Below are 19,776 nucleotides of genomic sequence, written 5' to 3'. Positions count from 1 at the left end.
AACATTTCTGCTCAGACAACCACTTTGTCCCAACTCCTACTGCTCTTCCAGATCCTAGAACCTCACCTGCCACTCCTGTGATTCTAGGTGGCTCCTCCTGGGCGGGGTTGTCTGTGGAGGGGTCAGGTCTTACTGCTTGGTTGGAAAATGAGCACTGTGTATTGCTTGGGCCGAGGCTTCTTGCCTTCCTAGGTAGGCCACCCTCACGTTCCATCCGAGAAGTTCCTCAGCTCCCTGTTTGCCCATGTCCATAGTTGGCTAGGCTCTTGTCCACCGCTTCACTCCACAGCTGCTCCCTTAGCCTCCCCAGTGCATATGCTGGTCTGGGGACGGTTCCTAGGCTAGTGAGAGTCAAGTGTGGCATAACCCAAGTGGTGTATATGGGCTGTGGGTTGTTTGGTGTGGCTGAAGGCAAGACAGCCAGTCTCCCCTGTGCATGGAACTCAGCATCTTCTGTGCTCAGCCAAGGTCTCAGGTCTTGAGGTGTCTGTTCCTGTTTCCACTCAGAGCCATGTGAACACACCTTTTAACTAGAGAAGCCTTGTAGGTGCTCTGTGGGGCTACAGATCATGTTCTGGACTTACTGAATTCGGCGAGGACAGGAAGGTGGGGCAGCTGGGATGGCTTTCAAGTTATACTCGTTACGTATTCTAGAGGTGCATGAACACCACAGTCGATATGAATGGCACACCCCATAAGAGATGCATCCCACCGTCTGCACTCAGCTCTTGGCATTACTCTGTCCTCTCAGCTAGATCTGCTATTGAGTCAATGGCATGGCTGCCCTGTTCCATCTGCTCAAGGAACAAATCTGGTTGGCTTATATGTTGTGGCTCCAACCAAGGCTTTAGTGAATTTAGTCCTGAGGGTTACTATGCTGGACTTTACTTAGGGAAAAAGATCATATCTCTCTGGCTGTCAGATTTACTGGTAATAGGGAGAACTGACAGTGTAGACTTTTGATTCTACTTTGATTTTTAAAAGTCCAAACATTGTGAACTCCAGGGGCAGGGTGCCTTAAGTGATATGGCAATTTAGTTGGCGTTGGCAGGGAGTTGGAGGAAGGGAGTGCACAACTAACATTTTATAATTCTGCAGACAGTACAATCTAATGTTAATAGAACAGATTTGGCATCATCGGCTGTGTGATCTTGGATAATTCCATAACATCTCTGTGCGTTAGTTTCCTCACAAATGAGATAATAGTATCATCTCTTTTGGGAATGTGTCCATTAAATGATTAAGGCCAAAGCACTTACTACCGTGTATGGCTCAATAAATACCAGCTCATACTTTAGTTCATGGTGTTTTTACAGCCGTTATATAATGAAGAGGATTATGCACAGAAAGAACTGAAGTTGAGAGTGTCTAAGAAAGCACAGCTGGCAAGAGGCAGTGATAGGATTGGAACCCCAGTTTTTCATACTTTGCTTGTTGTTAAATCCTAAGGAGAGCAGTCCTGGGTAGCCAGAAACTTCTCCAAGGTCTCAGGATACTGGGCATGAATGGGCTTGGATGTGAAAGGAGATAAGAGAGCTTCAGAGAGAAATGCTCAACTTCCACCACTTCCTGGCCTATGGGTAACAGGCACGGGTGGAATGTTTCTCAAGGCCTGTCTAGAAGAAACATCCTGTGACTCATAGCGACTTCTGCTTTCTGTCTGAACCCCCTCATCTCCTCTGGGCAGCTGCTGAAGTTGAGGTTGCAGCCACAAACTTTATTTTCTGTCCTTGTGGGCCCCCAATGTGTCTTCTTATTGGGAGATCCGATGACACACGTGTCAACATTAGGTCACTGAAGTGGAAATTCCTTGACTGCAATTCATGTTCTTTATGCACTTGTCAAAAATTTTGATTTAGAGCCTTAGAGTCTCACATTTGAAACCTTTCCACCAACCATGAGAACGTTTTCCCAGACCTGTCAAAGCCAGGCTGCATCCCAGAGCCCAGGCTGTTGGTTTTCATCCAGGGCAGAGGCCCGGCCCCAGCTGGGCTGTAACTGGGAGGGTGCAGTGCTCTACTGCCGTGTTGAAATATTGCTCGAACTAAATCAAATCAGAGGTCAGCTTTACCCAGACAAGAATAGAAAACACAATTGCATTCGATCACAGAACAGCATGTACCCCACAGATATCAGACTGCCTTTAAAATTTTTGAATTTTTAACATCGAGAACAGTGTTCCATGTTTCCTGCTTTTCCAGTATAGGATTTATTTACCCAGTGGGTGACGAAGAGCAATTTGGGATTCCAGTTTGTTTCTCATTGAATGTTTCTCATTTCTGGCCCTCTCATCATCATTGAGGCACAACAAGACAATCTTACAGTGACACTCTGTCCAACAGACTAAGTTATGCTAGGTAATAATTTCACATGTTTTGTGCTTTTTAAAAAATTTGCCAGAGGGCACATGTGCTTGCCAGAGAGAGACAGAAAGATGGAGAGGGAGAAAACGTCCCCTATGGGACATAATCACGCTCCAATCTTTTCTCCTCCGTTTGTCTCCTGTCAGGATTTTGGGCATGCATGCTCATGCATCAGCATGTTTTTCAAGCCACTGGGCCTAGGACTCAAACCAAATGGTTGGTCACGTGGGATCTAGCTCCCTTAAACACCAGGCTGTGGGCTGGCTCCATTTTACATATTTAATAGATCATTACATTCAAGGCTTAAAACAGCACTAACAGATTGTTATTATATTCCTATTTAATTGATAAGTAAACTGAAGGAAAGTGTAAGGAATGTGGCCCAAGGTCACTGAGTAAAGTTGCACGTTGAATCCAAGTCTGTGTGACTTCAAGGCTTAGCATCTTTTTACCACCCAATGCCACTGTGTTGCCTCATTCCAACACCAGAAAGCATGGGTGGCATTACCAGCTTTGGGTGCCAAAATCATGATGAAGCATTTTAAAGGAGTAAAACAATTGATTTATGGCTGATACAGTGGAAAGAACCAAAGCTTTGTAGTCAAAACTGTGTGGGTTGAAATTTGCCACTTGCTTGTTCTATGTTCTTGAGCAAGATACCCTCTTCTCAGGATCTGTTTCCTCATTTGAAAAATGAGAATAACAATACCTTTCTCCTAAGCTTCTTTTAGACAGTCTGGAAAACATTACATATAACATGTCTGATGCTTAGTAATCATGAACCACTTTACTCTGCCCACAAAGCATTGTCATATTCCTTAATACATTTTTTTTTTTTTTAAATTTCAAAAGTTAAACTGTTTCTGCGTTACCTGTATTAACAGTTCTTCCTTAGACCGGCCGTAGCAGAGTCTCATTTCAGAACCTAACTTGAATGTTTAACTTATTTTCTGTCCTTCTGATTCTGGTCCCATATCCTGTCGTATTAGGAGTGTTTGTTCCAGTTTAGATCAGAGACCAGTTTAGGGAAAACTGAATGCTTTGCTCTCTCTTTTCCTTTTCTTCAGCTCCTTTTTTCTCTGCCCCTTTGTCTTATTCAATCTTTCCTGTTTCTGAACTGAATTTTTTCAGACTTTATTCTTTTTTTAAGTAATTATTTATTTAATTTTATTTTTTTCTTCTTCTTCAATTTGACCAAATAGAGGGAGAGTTTTTTCTTCTTCTTCAATTTGACCAAATAGACAGAGGGAGAGAGAGAGAGAGAGAGAGAGAAAGCTGCCAGGTCTGGGACTTAAACCACAGTTGGCCATGTGGGAATCTAGCACCTTCACCACCACACTACCTGCCAGACCCAGATTTTTTTTCATACTTTTGACCTCTTATTTTCTCTTTACTCCTTTAATCTCTGGGCACCCTCTCTCATCTTTCTGCTTTATTAGTCTTTTTTTTTTTTTTTTTTTTTTTTAAGAGGTTTTTGTTATAGGACGTGTGAGCTCGCCAGAAAGAGAGAGACAGAGAGGCAGAAAGTGAGAAATCACCCCCAGGGGAGATGGCCAGGCCACAATCCCTTCTCCTCCTTTCTCCTCTTGGGCATGCACAAACACGCACCCAGCGTGAGTTTAAGACACTGGGTCCGGGACTCGAACTGCGGTTGACTACATGGGAGTCCAACGACATAGCCATTACGTTACTTGCTGGTCCCTGCTTTATTAGTATTCACAAAGAGTTCTTCATGAAGTCTCCTTCCCAGCTATTTTGTTGCTTTTTCTGATGTTGGTGCTTTGCCTCTTACTCTTTTTTCTCTTAGTTCTAAAACTCATTTGGGCCAATGTTTGGGCCCCTACAGTGCTACCTTTCATTTCCCAAGCCAGCCTATGCCTGCCATAGGCTGAACAGTCCGTCTTTTCCTCTGTGGCCAGTCCCCACTGGCTCTTTGGTCTGGCTACCATTTCTGTTTTTTTTTTTTTTGGAGAGATTTTCACTGTAGGGCGCGTGCGCTCGCCAGACAGAGAGAGAGAGACATAGAGACAGAAAGCGAGAAATCACCCCCAGGGGGGATGGTCACGCCGCAATCCCTTCTCCTCCATTCTCCTCTCGGGATCTTGGGCACGCACGCACACGCGCCCGGCTTGAGTTTTAAGCCACCGGGACCGGGACGTGAACCGTGGTCGACTACATGGGAGTCCAGCGACATAGCCATTATGCTAACTGCTGGTTCCCCCATTTCTGGTTCTTATCAGCTAACTTCAGTCCTCATTCCAGGGGCTTCCAACAACCTCTTCTACCTTCCCTCTTCTTGGTAATACGTGGATATTGTGTTGGTGCTTCTATAACAAAATACCTGAGACTGGGTGATTTATATAATAGCCATGTATTTCTCATAGTTCTGGAGGCTAGAGAAGTCCAAGATAAAGGCAACGAACGGCAGGGTTGGGGTCTGGCGAGGGCTGTTCTATGCTTCCAATATGGGTCCTTCTTGCTGTGTCCTCTGGAGGGAATGAATGCTGGGTTCTGAGATAGAAGAGAAAAAACTCACTCCCTCAAGTGCTTTATAAGGGCCCTACTCAAAAGGGCCTTGCCATGACTTAATCGCCTCTTAGAGGCCCCGCCTCTTAATACTATCACATTGGCGATTCAGTATGAATTTTAGAGGGATACGGAGATTTGAATCATACCAGATGTGCTATTGCCTTGGTAGACGAAACTGCATCTGATTTCTGCGATGGCTGATTCTGGAGTGGTAGAGAGGAGGAAAGCTTACCACTCTGTTTACCTGCCCCCATGCCTTACTACATGGGAGTTCAGCGATATAATCATTACACCACCTGCTGGTCTTCCCCCTGGGGTTGAGTCTTTACACAGTCCTTCTTCTGCTGCAGGCTCTTAACTTCAAGGAGCACCAAGAAAAATATTGTTCTGTTGAGCTGTAGTACTAGCGTTTGGGTGTGTAGAGTACAAGAGCCATTTAGAAGTTTAATGAACACATGCAAGTTCACATTGTGTATAAAATACTGAAGAAATATATGTTTTCTAAAGTTCTAGAACTCTCTTGCTCTCAAGAGAACACTTTGGCTTCTCTAGTGCCTGCCTCAAAGGGTTCATGGAGCATAATCTTAAATATTCTGTTTTTTCTTAGGAACTGTTTCCATAATTTTCATCTGTGACTTTAACACCATTTATTTTGAACATGTTTAATTTTGAGCTTGTATTTTTATCTTGCCTTATGTGTGTCAGTATTCAGGGTAGTTATTAACACACTCAGTGTCATTAGTGCTTATTTAACCTTCACTCCTAAGAAAGTAGACCTCCATTCATGAAAAAATGGAGACTCAGCACATCCAAGTGACTTCCCTAAGGCCACATAACTGGAAAATTCTGGAACTGAGATTTGAACCAGTTTAGCCAGACTCCAAAACCTGAATTCTCTTGGATATGCCTTGGTAATCCCATAGCAAGCCTTTACCACAGAAAAGGAACTGTCTCCTGGGCTGAGAAGCCCAGGTCAGCTGAACATCAGAGAGGGCCTGAGGTGTTGTGTACCTCACACTTTCAGCCAACTCTCACCAGCCCCAAGGAGTCACCCATGTCCCCTGTCTTACCCCCTTCTCCCTAGCATTGAATACCATCTTCCCTGAGGATTCAGCCATCTCAGTGAAGTGGACAACAGCTCTCCTTGAAGGTGAATATAGAACCCCAGCACCAGGAAAACAAACCCAAACTACCAAAGAGTGTCTGGAAGACATAGAATGGGTTTCTACCAGGCCTTTCATAGCAGAAAAATGTTTCAATGTCTTGTTTATAGGGCCAGACAGTTTGACCCCCTAACCCCCACCGCACTGTCCCTTTAATAGAGCTAATACTGGAAGACCCATCCAGGGGTCTGTTGAAGCAGAAAATCTAGGCTTTGAATGCTGATCTTTCTCTACCTCTTCCCCCCCCCCCCCCCTCTTTTTTTTTTTTTTACTTGGGTGTTCCACCCACTTCTCAAGCAGCTGATTGCTTGGTTCCTTTTTATTTTGAGCAAAAGAGAAGATAGAGATCTGGAAACCTGAGCTGGGGACTGGAGGGCACTGACTGAGAGTAACCCCAGCTAGCTCACGCTGAGGGCTTCCCTTCTTCACCTTTCTTCTGCTGCCCTCCCTTGTTCCCCCTGCCTCCATCCTCCCTCCTTCCTTCTCCATCTTCTTCACCCTCTGCTCCCTAGGTGGGAGGTGGTCTGTGCCCTGGCAGGAGGCTAGAGGGAAGCATCAGAGCACTTAAGTGACCTGGAAGCATCCCAGGGGTAAGGCCTCTCCCTGCCATACCCCTTTCTCTGCCTGCAGACCTGCTTTCCTGAGCTCAATAGAGAGGCCTGGCCTAGATGAGTGGCAAGAAACTTAGGATTCTGTCTCACTCTTCCTCAGCCCACCCACACACATTTCACCTGTTTTCCTTATAGACTCTAGGTTCTCAGGTTGTTTTGTTTTCTGTCCTTTCCTTTGCCCTGCCACACTGTACTCATAGCAAAACTCTTGGGAAGCTTGCAGGCCAGTTTGCTCCTCCAGCCAGACCGAGGAGGCTGAGCTCAGAGATCAAGTCCCTTGGTCTATATTGAAGAGATAGACTGTGGTAGAAAAGCTCTCTTGGCCTTTGGCTGGATAGGGATTTTCAGTCTTTGCTAGCACTGGGGACTCATGTTTAATTAGTGGGTGGCCCAGCTCCCTGATGTCTGTGTTTGGTGGTAGTTACTCATGTAAATATGATGCTCATTAACTCTTTCTCCTGAAAGCACTTGCACGTTATCTTCGGTTTTCACAGCAACCCCCATGAACGTTATTAGCTCCATTTTATAGCCAAGAAAACTGAGGTCAAGTGAGATTAAGAAAAGGGGAAAAGTAAGGTTCATGGTTACCGGAAATACCCAACTGAGATTTGAATTCAGATCATCTGATGCTATATCCAGCACTGATACAGTTCTTTTCCCATGTCCTTTTTTTTGTTTTTTGGAGAGGATTTTTTTTTCGCCATAGGGCGCGTGCGCTCGCCAGACAGACGGACAGAGACAGAGAGACAGAAAGCGAGAAATCACCCCCCGGGGGGATGGCCACGCCGCAATCCCTTCTCTTCCATTCTCCTCTCGGGATCTTGGGCATGCACGCGCATGCGCCCAGCGTGAGTTTTAAGCCACCAGGTCCAGGACGTGAACCGCGGTCGACTACGTGGGAGTCCAGCGACATAGCCATTACGCCAACTGCTGGTCCCTCCCATGTTCTTTTAAATGTCATGAATTAGAAGTTCCCAGAGATCATCTCCAATCCACACATTAAAAAGAAAAAAAGTTTGTTTGTTCCGTGAGTGAGAGAGACAGAGAGAGAGACAGGGAGACAGCACCCTAACAAGGTCTTGACACTGTGTTCTACTCCCAGCCTCATCCAACTCCAACTCTCGGACACATGTGCCTGATGTACTCAGGGGAGGTCTCTGGACTTAAGGCAAGAACCATCCCCTGTTCCCTGTGGGTGGTCTCACAAGCATTCTGTTTTAATCCTGCAGTACTGTCTTGCCCCTGCACATTTTATAGATTTAAAAAAATCCATATCCGGGACCAGCAGTTAGCATAATGGCTATGTCGCTGGACTCCCATGTAGTCGACAACAGTTGGAGTCCCGGACCCAGTGGCTTAAACTCACGCCGAGTGCATGTGCGTGCGTGCGTGCCCAAGATCCCGAGAGAAGAATGGAGGAGAAGGGATTGCAACATGGCCATCCCCCCTGGGGGGTGATTTCTCGCTTTCTGTCTCTATGTCTCTGTCTTTCTGGCGAGCGCACGTGCCATATAGGAACCCCCCGCCACCCTCCCCAAAAAAAGATAAATGACTAAGTGACTGTCCTTTCCACCAAGTGGTCTCTGTCTTGCCTAGAATGACAAGACATGGAGCTTTTTTACTGATCATCTTCCTCTTGTCCTATGTCCATCCTTGTAGTGACTGACAATCATGATCATTCTCACTGATTCTCTGAAAAATGCTGTATTTATCTGTTCTTTTATGAAGTTCTGAATAGACAAATCAGTCAGCGTAAACCTTTCCTTCACCTTATGGACAGTATCAGCAGAAAAAGTTCAGTCATTCTGTTCAGCTCAGGAACTCAGGTAGGCAAATACTTGGTACACTCAAACAGGCACACCCACACACACACATGCCTATCTTAGATCACAAATTCAATATCTTCACTTAGCTGCAAAGTTATTCCTGCGGTCTTATCTATTCTAACTATGCTTTAGGGTTACATTAGCCATGAAGCCAATGAGGTCAGTCATTCCTGAAAATGATGATGGTATCAGCCATCCTCTACCGAGCATCTTTCTCAGTAGCAGACATTACACTGGGCCTGCAGGTACGTTTTCTCATTGAACTCTTAGCTCAGTCCCGTCAGGTTGATGCCACTGTCATCTCCATTTTATCATGTAATTGGCTCAGCCAACATCTGTTCTATCCCCTACTCCACTGCCAGCTACCACGTACCTGAAGCCTCTTCCCTGGGCCAGTGTGCCTGAGAAGGTTTAGTGACACTCCACGGTCATCTTGACCATGTTTGTTTTTTGCACTGATCCCTAACTACTGCAAGGTGATTTCACTTCTCTACAATTGCCAATATCCCAGTACACATCAACTCATTAATTTATTTACTCATTTGCATTTATCTGTTCATACACTAAAGATTTCCTAAGAGCTTTCTTTGGGCTGGGCAATGTCGGCTTTGGAGTTACACATCCTGGCCTTCCAGGCTCTTTTTTTTTTTTTTTTTTTTGAGAGATTTTCACTGTAGGGCGTGTGCGCTCGCCAGACAGACAGAGAGAGACATAGAGACAGAAAGTGAGAAATCACCCCCCAGGGGGGATGGGCACGCCGCAATCCCTTCTCCTCCATTCTCCTCTCGGGATCTTGGGCACGCACGCACACGCACCCAGCGTGAGTTTTAAGCCACCGGGTCCGGGACACGAACCGCGGTCGACTACGTGGGAGTCCAGCAACATAGCCATTACACTAACTGCTGGTTCCCGAGGCTCTTTTGTTCTTCTGGGAAAAAGAAGTATATGTGGGCAACTGTGTGGTACTCACTCAGGGGAAAGATGACATTATTGGGACACAAAAATGTTCACAGGTTGAAGAGGAGAAGGTCAGAGCAGGTTCCCTGGGAGGTGACTGTTGGGCCAAGTCATGAAGAGGTAAGAGGAGAAGGGCTGTTTTAGACATCTGGCCTTCTCAATATTCTTGACTTTTCTAATAACATAACAGAGAAGACTGAGCTCAGCAGGTGTAAAGCCACCCTGTTCTGTCCTCACACTGCATCCCCCCTCTTCCTTCTCCTTTCTACTCTCCAAGTCTTAGGCTTTGAGGACTTTCCTTCCACTATGTCTCTTCCTTTTCATGTATTCATTCACAAACATTTGTTGAGAACTTACTATGTACAGAACACCATGACCACAGGGTATCCTGGTCCCTGCCATCACAAAAGGTCTCACTCTCTCCTCACCAGCCGTGGCTTCTAGGGCTCTCTGTTTTGTTTTGTTTTGTTTTGTTTGTTTTTTCTTTCTAGAACTTGGCTCCAGCTTAATCCTCCCTATCAGCCCATGACTGGCTTGAAGACAAATCTCATCCTGGGCAAATACATCTGTTTGTCTTCTTCTGCCTTTCTAATCTCTCCTGCTTCTGATTGGCCATTTCATTTCCCTAACCAACCCAGAAAGTTCCTTGAGGACAGAGACTGTGTCCTTATCTCTTCTATACTTGGCATTGTTGTATGGTAAAGATGAGTGGAAAAAAAATCTGTACAAAAATAACAAAATGATACCATTTATTTAGCACCTTCCATGAGCTAGTTACTCACTTTTCATGTGAATATATCTAGTCCTCATATCTTTGAAAGGTGGATGCTATTATCTCCATAGGTAAGAAGACGCGGGCTTAGAAAGGCAAGATGACTTTCTCACAGTCACACAGCTAACTCACAGCAGAGTGGAGCATCCAGTTTAGGTTTTTCCAGTCTTTTTTTTTGGAGTTTTTTTTTTTTTCTCTATAGGGCGCGTGCACTCGCCAGACAGACAGAGAGAGACAGAGAGACAGAAAGCAAGAAATTATCCCCCGGGGGGATGGCCACGCCACAATCCCTTCTCCTCCATTCTCCTCTTGGGATCTTGGGCACGCATGCACACACGCCTGGCGTGAGTTTTAAGCCACCGGGTCCCAGATGCGAACCACGGTCGACTACGTGGGAGTCCAGCAACATAGCCATTACGCTAATTGCTGGTCCCAGTTTTTCTAGTCTTAAACCCTGATCTTTCCTCATATTTCTCAAACTTGGCTGGAATTTTTTTAGTTCTGATGCCTAGTCTTAACCCGTAACAGTTCTGATTAGTTGTTTTGGAGGGTGGCCTGGCTTTGGGATCTTTATAAAGTTCCCAGGTGAATTTAAGAGATGGCCATGGAGGAGGACCAGTGTGTGCCCCTCGGCCTTCCTGTGTCTACACCAGTTACAGCTGTTGGTGGTGGTATGTGAGTCTAAGCTGATGGTATCCATGTGATCAGACTGCAAGTTCTTCATAGAGAGGGATCTCTGGCCCTCCTTGCTGCTTCCCCACCCAGAAATCCCACCACACCCTGTACGTGCACTGCCCAGGGCCCTTGACCATTTAGCCGGCCTCTTGGTTCTTGTGTCTCATCCAGAGGATTCAGTGGTCGGTGGTTGGATTTTGATCACATCCAGCTGTTCTCATCCTCAGAGCCTGTTGACATAACAGAAGAGTCTTATAAACATGCTGAGCACACTCGCGGGTCTCCAGAGTGTTGCTGGATGGCCCAGACCCATTGCGAGTGCAGCCGTGGGTCAGCCTTCCACACTTCTGCTGCTCTGCTCAGAGGGAGGGCTACAGTTCTGAATGTGATGTTATGTACTGCTCTGCTCCGGCTCTGCCCAGAAAGATGTGTAGCTTCTTGATCAGTAAGGTTAGCTCCCATGTTTATTCTGCCAAGGATTCAGAGCTTTTTATAAATTTTCTTAGAGATTTTTGCCTTAGGGCACACCTGCTCGCCAGAGAGAAAGACAGAGGCAGTGCTGGTGAAAGGGAAAGTGAGAAGCCACCCCCCAGGGGGGGATGGCCACACTGCAATTCCTTTTCCTCCACTCTCCTCTTGGAATCTTGGGCATACATGCACTTGTGCCTGGCATGAGTTTCAAGCCACCGGATCCGGGACTTGAACCACAGTCAGCTATGTGGCAGTCCAGCAACATAACCACTATGCCATCTGCTGGCCCTCAGAGCTCTTTTTTGACTCCTCATTTTCTAGGTAAGGCAATGGAAGCAGAACTAGATGGAATGACCTGGCAAATAAATGGATACATAGCCCAGGTTTCTGACTCTCAGTGTGGTGCTTTTCCTACGTTTGCATGGCAGTCAGGGTCTGCCTTTTCACGCTAGACCTTAACTGAAGCCACCAACTTGCCTGCCTGTCTTCCTGTTTGGCCCAACCCTGAGGGAAGTGGATACTTGCATGTCACTTTCTGCCCCTGGAAGACAGTTCTGGTGGCTAGGGCCTCCATTTACTTCTGGAGTATGGCCTGGGGATGGTCCTGCCATCACTGGGTTCTTCCTGGACCTGCTCAGCTGAAAGGATATCTCCTGGGATGCTGCTCAGATACTTTTGGAATCTTACTCCTAATCTCAGCTCCTAGTGTTATTAAACTGAGCAGTATTACTACCTTGAATAGCAATTCTGTGCCAGGTCCTGATCTGGGCATCTGAGTTAATAGGGTAAGACTCATATTACGTGTCCTATAGTTACAGTCTAGTGGAGACAATATGTAAGATAACATTTCTTAAAATATGGTGCCTAGACTACAGGCCTTAGAAGTACAAAGGATGCTTATTAAGATGCAGATTTGTGGGTCCCCCATTCTAGATCCACTATTTCAGAATCTGTAGGGGTTGGGCCCAAGAACCCATTTTAGTGTGCTCCCTAAATGAGCATCAGGTGCTCTGAGGTTTGACAACTATAGACGTGAGGCGTGAGTCCACAGTTAACAGTGTAGCCTCATGTGGGAGCCCCAGGTGGGTGACAGTTTGTAGAGACATCGATTCTGTAACTCTTATTGAAGTTTGTTTAAAGGAGAACTTACCTAGATCACGGGGCACTGATGAGAATCTGGCTGGGTTGTAGGGCCTCCTGGTACTTTATCTCTGCACATGACCCTTTTAGCTCCAAGGATTAACTCCTGTCCTCATTAAGCCTTGCGTTTGTAGCCTGAATTTCAGATCGAACCTGTTTCTCCTCAAGTAAATGGTTTGAGTTGGCAAAGTATGCCCCCTAGAGGTCAGTTTGTGCCTGGATTTGTAGATAGCGGTTCTGGGACTGATGACCGCTTGGCCATGCAGTCAGGGTGAGCTGGTTTCATCTTTATTGCAAAGAAGTTAGGTTAGAAGGAAGGTGGGGTGGAAGGAGAGTAAGTAGACAAGTAAGCCATGGAAAATGGTACTATTTCAGAGTCCAAGTATTTGATCAGAAACCTGTTATGTTATGAAATAACCAAGTGACACAACCAGATACAGCTCTAGTTATAGGGACTAAAATTCTGGGTTTCTGGCCAGTGCTTTTCCTGTTTCACTACACTTGATCCAAACCTTTTCTGAATGTACCTGGAAGACCTATTATTTAAAGGGATTCTGTGCAAAACGCCCTAGCAACCAAGTCAATTACTAGGGTTGATTTTTAAATATGTGCTTACATTATTTTCTAAAGGTATGGCAGACTTGCATTTTAGTCTGTCTCAAATGTTTGGAATTAAAATGAGGCCATGTCTGTGAAAGTGCTTTGATACGCATAGTACGCTGTACTGGTGGTTCTCAGTGTGTGTTCCCCAGACCAGTGGGCTTGGCATCACCATCACCTGGGAGCATATTAGAAATGCAGGTTCTTAAGCTCCCTTCTAGACTCACTAAATGAGACAAACTGGGGCTGGGGGCCAGCCATCTGTGTTTTAACAAGCTCTCCAGGTAATTCTGATACTCACTGAGGTTTGAGAATCATTGGCTGTTCTGCATTAACTGATTAGCCTCTGAGGCTTTACATCTCTCCAGTTTTAGGTACATGAGATGGCATTGACGAGACAGGAGCAGTGAGTTCAGTGTCACAGATCTCAGGTGGGATGGGATGAGACCATTGAAAAGGTTTGGCTTTTTGCTTGAAAAGCGAGGAAGGGGTGTGTGTGTTTGTGTAACAGCCCTGTTGTACTGAGTGTGGGAGCACACACCGAAAGTGGCTTGGCATGTTATCAGAAAGCGATCTTTTTATGCCTCTCTCGATAAGGGAAAGCTCCCCTAAGTCATTTCTCTGTGTGTTTCATCCAGAAGCCTGCAGTCATCAATTGGTTTAAAACAAGGCAGTCAATATTATGATACTTATTTTCCACTTGCCCCATCGTGCTGGTTTTGTATTTTTGGAGTTCCTTACTAAATGAAGATAAAATATTATTTCCCGATAGGGTTGAAGCTTCAAGATTTCCTGGTGGACAATGAAACCTTCTCTGGACTCCTGTATAACAACCTGTCTCTCCCAAGGCCGACTGTGGACAAGATGCTGAGGGCTAATGTCAGTCTCCACAAGGTGAGCCGCCTTGTGGAGCGGGGCTGATGGTGATTACATTATTCAAGCTCCTGGAAGGAAATGAATACACCCCTGTCCTTGTCATGATGGCGGAGGGCTGGTTAGTGCGAGTTCACCTTCACCTCATTTTACCTCCCTGCTCAGCCTGGCACTGCCAAATTATCCAGAGAGTGGAATGCAACCTGGTGTCATGGGCCAGCTGGTTGAAATAAGGCTGATTTCCTGCCTGTCAGTGGGTGTTTGTGATGACTTCCTCCTCAAAGGGTTACATTTTTAAGTTCAAAGGGTTACATTTTTAAGTTAAGATGAATTAAACTTTTATTTTTTAATTTCACAGTTCTCAGACAATAACCAGGGTGGAGGATTATTGATCTGAAGCAGCTCTGTCTATAAAATCTAAGAAAGGAGAAACATAAAGTTCCTTTTAAAGATAGACAACGCTGTATAAGGAGATCTTAAAACATGTACAAAATCAGGAAATAATATTAATGTTTATGTAGAACTTGAACTATAGAATCTTAGGAAGTTTCCGCTGGCATCATTAATATCACACAGCTCCCGTGCAATGGGTAGGAGACCCAAATTGTGTCGTTATTGATTTTTCAGAGATGCTTCTTAAGTTTCTTCGCTGGCAGAAAGGGAACTGCTTCTTCATTCTGTCTTATGTCTACACACAAGCTTGTCTTTACAATAAGCAGAAGTAGTGGAAGTGTTTATGCTTGAAAATAAGGTCTTTGCTTCACATGATCTAGTGTTTTTAAAATTAGAAAAATGTGCTTACTGCTTTCCCTTATGAAACTAGGAAAATATGCCTTGTGTTTACGAATCGTGTGGTCGGGAGATAGGCCAAAGGCAGACGGGTTTTGAAACTAATTGTATTTAGCACAATTTCCATTGCCTCCTGCCAGTTTCATATCTGTCACGTCTGATCAGTTTAAAATAAGGAGCATCCCAAGCATGGGAGTGGTCTATGTATGGTAGTTAGAATTTCCGTGTTGTCGTTCTTAAATAAAGACACTAAGGGTAGACCGACAGCCTGGCAGCAAGGACTCCTTAAAGGAGTAAACCTGAAGTGCATCTGAGTATTGGGCAGTAGGTGAAAATGCAATGGAAACTATGGCAAGCCAAGTGCTCTGCAGTGTTTAGAAAGCTGCATGGGTTTTGAGAGGCTTTTGATGCATCACTTACATCAGGTTCTTCTACTGGCAGAACAGACTGTGCTGATTTAAGCTAACAGGGAAGTTAATAATGGTGGGATAAAGATTTCGCATCATTGATTCACTCAATAAACATTTCCCTGTAGTGTTCTAGCACTATGGATAAAGAACGAGCATGACAGAGCCTTTGCAAAGCTTGCCGTCCATGGATAGTAAAGACTATATACGAAGAAGCACAGTTCTGTTCGTCTCAGAGAGGCTAATTAAGTAAATGAAATATGACTAAGGAGAGGCTCTCAGTGGATGTGCTATAATAATAAGTAAGAATAACTTGGGCCCGGCAGGTGACACGATGGTTAAGGGTGCTAGACTCCTATATGGCTGACCATGGTTTGAGTCCTGGACCTGGAAGTTTGCTTTCTCTCTCTCTCCCTCTCTGATAAAATTAAAATAAATAAATGAAGTGAAATAAAATGATTCTTTTTTTTTTAAAACAAAAGATTAACTAAGAATTAGCCTATCAATGAGATAATAAGAGGCCAGGCTTTTCGGCATTCTACTCTATAGCAAGTAAAATGTAAGATTCCAAATTCTGGAATTGTTTGAACACAGTTCTGTGCATTAGTTAAATATACCTACAGATAGATAGTACAAATGCTTTTTGTCCTCCATAATTTAGTCCAATCCTAGTTGAATGTTTCATAAATTTCAGAATCATGATGATGTTTATCTTCTTTTTTTTTTAATCCTTTTTTTGGAGAGGTTTTTGCTGTAGGACGCGTGTGCTCGCCAGACAGACAGAGAGAGACAGAGAGACAGAAAGTGAGAAATCACCCCCCGGGGGGATGGCCATGCTGCAATCCCTTCTCCTCCGTTCTCCTTTCAGGATCTTGGGCATGCACGCACACGCACCTGGCGTGAGTTTTAAGCCACCGGGTCCAGGACGTGAATCGCAGTCGACTACATGGGAGTCCAGCAACATAGCCATTACGCTAACTGCTGGTCCCGATGATGTTTATCTTCTAATAAAAGTGGCTCCAGGAGTCCAGGCTCTGGATCACCTTTACAACTAGTAAGAAAAAGAGTTGGTCACGATTTGCCTTTGCAATATTCCAAATGTGTAGGTGATATGGAGTCAAAACACAACATGCAGGTTTGAAATGTCCTGTCAGCTGGTGCCTTGATAAATTCCTAAGTTCAGTAAAGACCTGATGCACTAGACTGTTGTCAGGGTGCCCATTTTAAGGTCTTCAAAGCTATTAGGTTGTCGGGAAAGTCATGACGTGTTTTCTAACAAAAATGTGTCATGACTTTCCTGATGTGAAGTTCCCTCAAAGGTTTCAAGGACTCCGCTTTACCCATTTTTGTAACCCTGTTTTGCTCATCTCTCTTTGCGTGAAATACTTTTAGGTGTTTTTACAAGGCTACCAGTTACATTTGACTAGTCTGTGCCATGGATCAAAATTAGGAGAAGTGATTCAACTTGGTGACCACGAAATTTCTGAGCTTTGTGGCTTACCAAGGGAGCAGCTGGAGACAGCCGAGCAAGTCCTTCGTTCCAACATGGACATTCTGAAGCCAGTCCTGGTGAGTAGACTCGCTCTGTGGAGAAGCTGCAAGCACTAATGCTTTTGGAATGTGATGTTTTTCCTTGGACAACATGACTTCATTTTTCTAGAAACATAGGGCTAACTAGGAGTTTGTTACATAATTTAGACTAGTGGTATTCTAACTGTTCTTTCAAACTTTTGGGCCATCTCCCAAAGGGGTGAATGGGGAGAAATGAGCTAGGTGTGTCTGAGTCCAAGCCCAAGGTCACTTGTGTCTGTTTCAGTCAGAGAAGACCTGCTTTTTAATATTTTCTGTATTATAATTCTAAATAAGAATTTATTTGACGAGAGACCAGCAGTTGGTGTAATGGCTATGTCACTGGACTCCCATGTAGTTGACCGCGGTTCGAGTCCTGGACCTGGTGGCTTACACTCACACCGGGTGCGTGTGCATGTGTGCCCAAGATCCCGAGAGAAGAATGGAGGAGAAGGGATTGCGGCATGGCCATCCCCCGTGGGGGGTGATTTCTCGCTTTCTGTCTGTCTGTCTCTCTCTCTTTCTGGTGAGCACATGTGCCCTATAGCAAAAACCTCTCCAATTAATAAATAAAAGAATTTATTTGAAGAATTCCATAAATTAAAAAAAAAAACTTTGAAATTATTATTATTATAGAGAGATTTTTTGCTATATAGCACATGTGCTTGCCAGAGATACTGAGAGATACTGAGAGATACAGAGACAGAAATTGAGAAATCATCCCCCGGTGGAATAACCATGCCACAGTTCCTTTGCTTCCATTCTTCTTTTGGGATATTGGCACGCACACACATGCATGCATACACACTTGCCACCATGGGTCCGGGACTCGAACTGTAGTTGACTACATGGGAGTCCAACAATGTAACCATTACTCCATCTGCTGGTCCAAGAAAAACTTTGAAATGATTAATGGAAACATAGATATCAATTCATGTTTAAGTTCCCGTCAGAAATGAGACATTGTGGGCTCTCACAGTAGGAAAACTCTGAAATTAGATGGGACTGCAACCAATAATTAGATTAATCAATGACAAATTGCATTCAAAGAAAAAAAATTGCAGCAAAATTTGATCAGCCCAGGGAAGCACTCCATAAGAATATATATTTATTCTTAACCAAAGAATGCAGGTGAGGCTGAGTATTTTGGTCAACAGAGTATTGTGTGTAGTTCCAGAACAGATATGTGTCTCAGGGTTTCTTGAGAGTGCTAATGAAATGCATCTCCCTCCCTGCTCCTCCCCTGGCCCCCAGCAGTATCATTGAACATCCAGTGACTTGGTTTCCTACTCACCAGGCTAAGATTTGTCAGTAGGTTCTTTTAAACCAGGGAAAGATTCCTTGTGAAAGACTGTACCTGGAAAGTGCTGTTCCTCAGCCATTACAATAAAGTGAAATGATAATTCTCTCAGATTTTGTCAATGTGAATTCTTTATAGAATGGATTCCTTCCACAGGGTGCTAAGAATGTTCAGTTTCTGAACCCTGCGCCTAAATCAGTCCCTTGAATGTGACCTTAGAGGCAGGTCTGAGGTTTTAGTCTCTCATTGACCATCAAGAAGCTCTTGTATCTTGCTTGACTGATGCTGCAGCTGCTGCCTGAGATGAAGGTAGTAGTGTGAGCTCTGCATGTGTCTGTGGTGAGTACCCAAGCCAGTCAGTGTGAAGGACGTAGGCCCAGTTCCTAAGATCTGCTCTTGTTTTATTCTAGAAGTAGTCCATGGTTTCAGTTTTTATTTTGATTTGTTTTAAAATAGTGCTTTGTTCAGTGATTCTTGTGGTTAACATTTCCATATGTGAGAGGTTTAAGTGATATACATTTCTTTATGGAGGTGTTTGGAGTCCTAAGCAGCTGGCCTAACTCGTCAGATAAGCTCACTTATGCAGACATCTGCAGCCTGCTGGCACTCTTTACATTGTGAGACATAGAAGATCAAAAGTTATTACAAATGGTATGAAAGGTTATTAAAAAACCACTTCTTAGGACTGTTCTGGGCTGCTTTACTCCACTGCAAGACAGAAGTGTTCCAACATTCAGTCACAATGGTTCAAATTTTAGAAATATGGGTGACTTTAGAAGACAGTAATTTATTCTGGCACTCATTCATTCTGTTTCACTGTTTGCTCATTAAACACCTATGATGTGCACAACTTATAAAAATCTCTCTACCTACATGTCTGAATTACACTCAAGGTAGAATGATGATACAGTCCTCACCATCTGACAGTTAATGGCTCCGTTCCAACTAGAAAGTGTCTCCATTTGGGAGGATTTACAACATGACAGGGTGCATGGAAATGTACTTTCCCAACTTCAACCACATGACATCCCATCCTGCTGCCTTGTGGGTCAGTTAGTTCATGATTAGGTATTGGCTACAGCGGCCACCATGAGTTTTCTCTACGTCTCTTTGGTGTATGGTGCATCACAGGTCTTATTCATGCTCCTCTCTCCACAGAGTCGGAAAATGAGGCTCTAGAATTAGAATACAGTGAATTGTCAGGATTGGTTTGGATAAAGATGATTTTGGAGGCTGCAACTTTGGGATGAAAATGACTTGCAGACATTTTGAAATGTGTCTCTTATTTATTGAATCAAGCAGATCCTTAGTTGGAATACTGGGGTTGAGTTTTGACTTTCATTAGCAGCCTTTTTCTCCTAATACTTATTTGAAACATCATTTGTGGTGGTAGGTAGATGTGTCATTCATCACACGTGGGTAGTTAATTGTGCTAAGAACTCAAGAGCAGGTCCAACATAATGGGCAGAGAAAGTGTTCTGTCAATATGCATTTCTGTACCCAAAGTGGATCTTCAGGAGAGACATTTTTCGAAACATTACTCTTTTTTTTGGGGGGGGGGAGATTTTCACTGTAGGGTGCGTGCGCTCGCCAGCCAGACAGAGAGAGACATAGAGACAGAAAGCGAGAAATCACCCCCCAGGGGGGATGGTCACGCCGCAATCCCTTCTCCTCCATTCTCCTCTCGGGATCTTGGGCATGCACGCACACGCGCCCGGCGTGAGTTTTAAG

The 19,776-nt window shown here is 44.5% G+C and overlaps 1 protein-coding gene across 4 annotated transcripts in view; it reads left to right on the top strand.

Moving 5' to 3' along the window:
- ABCA1 (ATP binding cassette subfamily A member 1) overlaps positions 1–19,776 on the top strand; it is a 151,718-nt gene that overhangs the window by 55,290 nt on the left and 76,652 nt on the right. For 2 of the 4 annotated variants that reach the window (XM_027772663.1, XM_027772664.1), the window contains exons 6-8: positions 5,977–6,042; positions 13,880–14,001; positions 16,569–16,745. In XM_027772663.1, coding sequence (XP_027628464.1) covers positions 5,977–6,042; positions 13,880–14,001; positions 16,569–16,745 — 365 coding nt within the window. The remainder of the gene's footprint in view (positions 1–5,976; positions 6,043–13,879; positions 14,002–16,568; positions 16,746–19,776) is intronic. The other 2 variants (XM_027772665.1, XM_006150595.3) reach the window with 1 other exon arrangement.

Source organism: Tupaia chinensis, unplaced genomic scaffold (genome assembly GCF_000334495.1).
Source record: "Tupaia chinensis unplaced genomic scaffold, TupChi_1.0 Scaffold000291_1, whole genome shotgun sequence".
NCBI classification, from domain to species: domain Eukaryota; kingdom Metazoa; phylum Chordata; class Mammalia; order Scandentia; family Tupaiidae; genus Tupaia; species Tupaia belangeri.
This window is presented reverse-complemented; position numbering and strand designations above follow the sequence as displayed.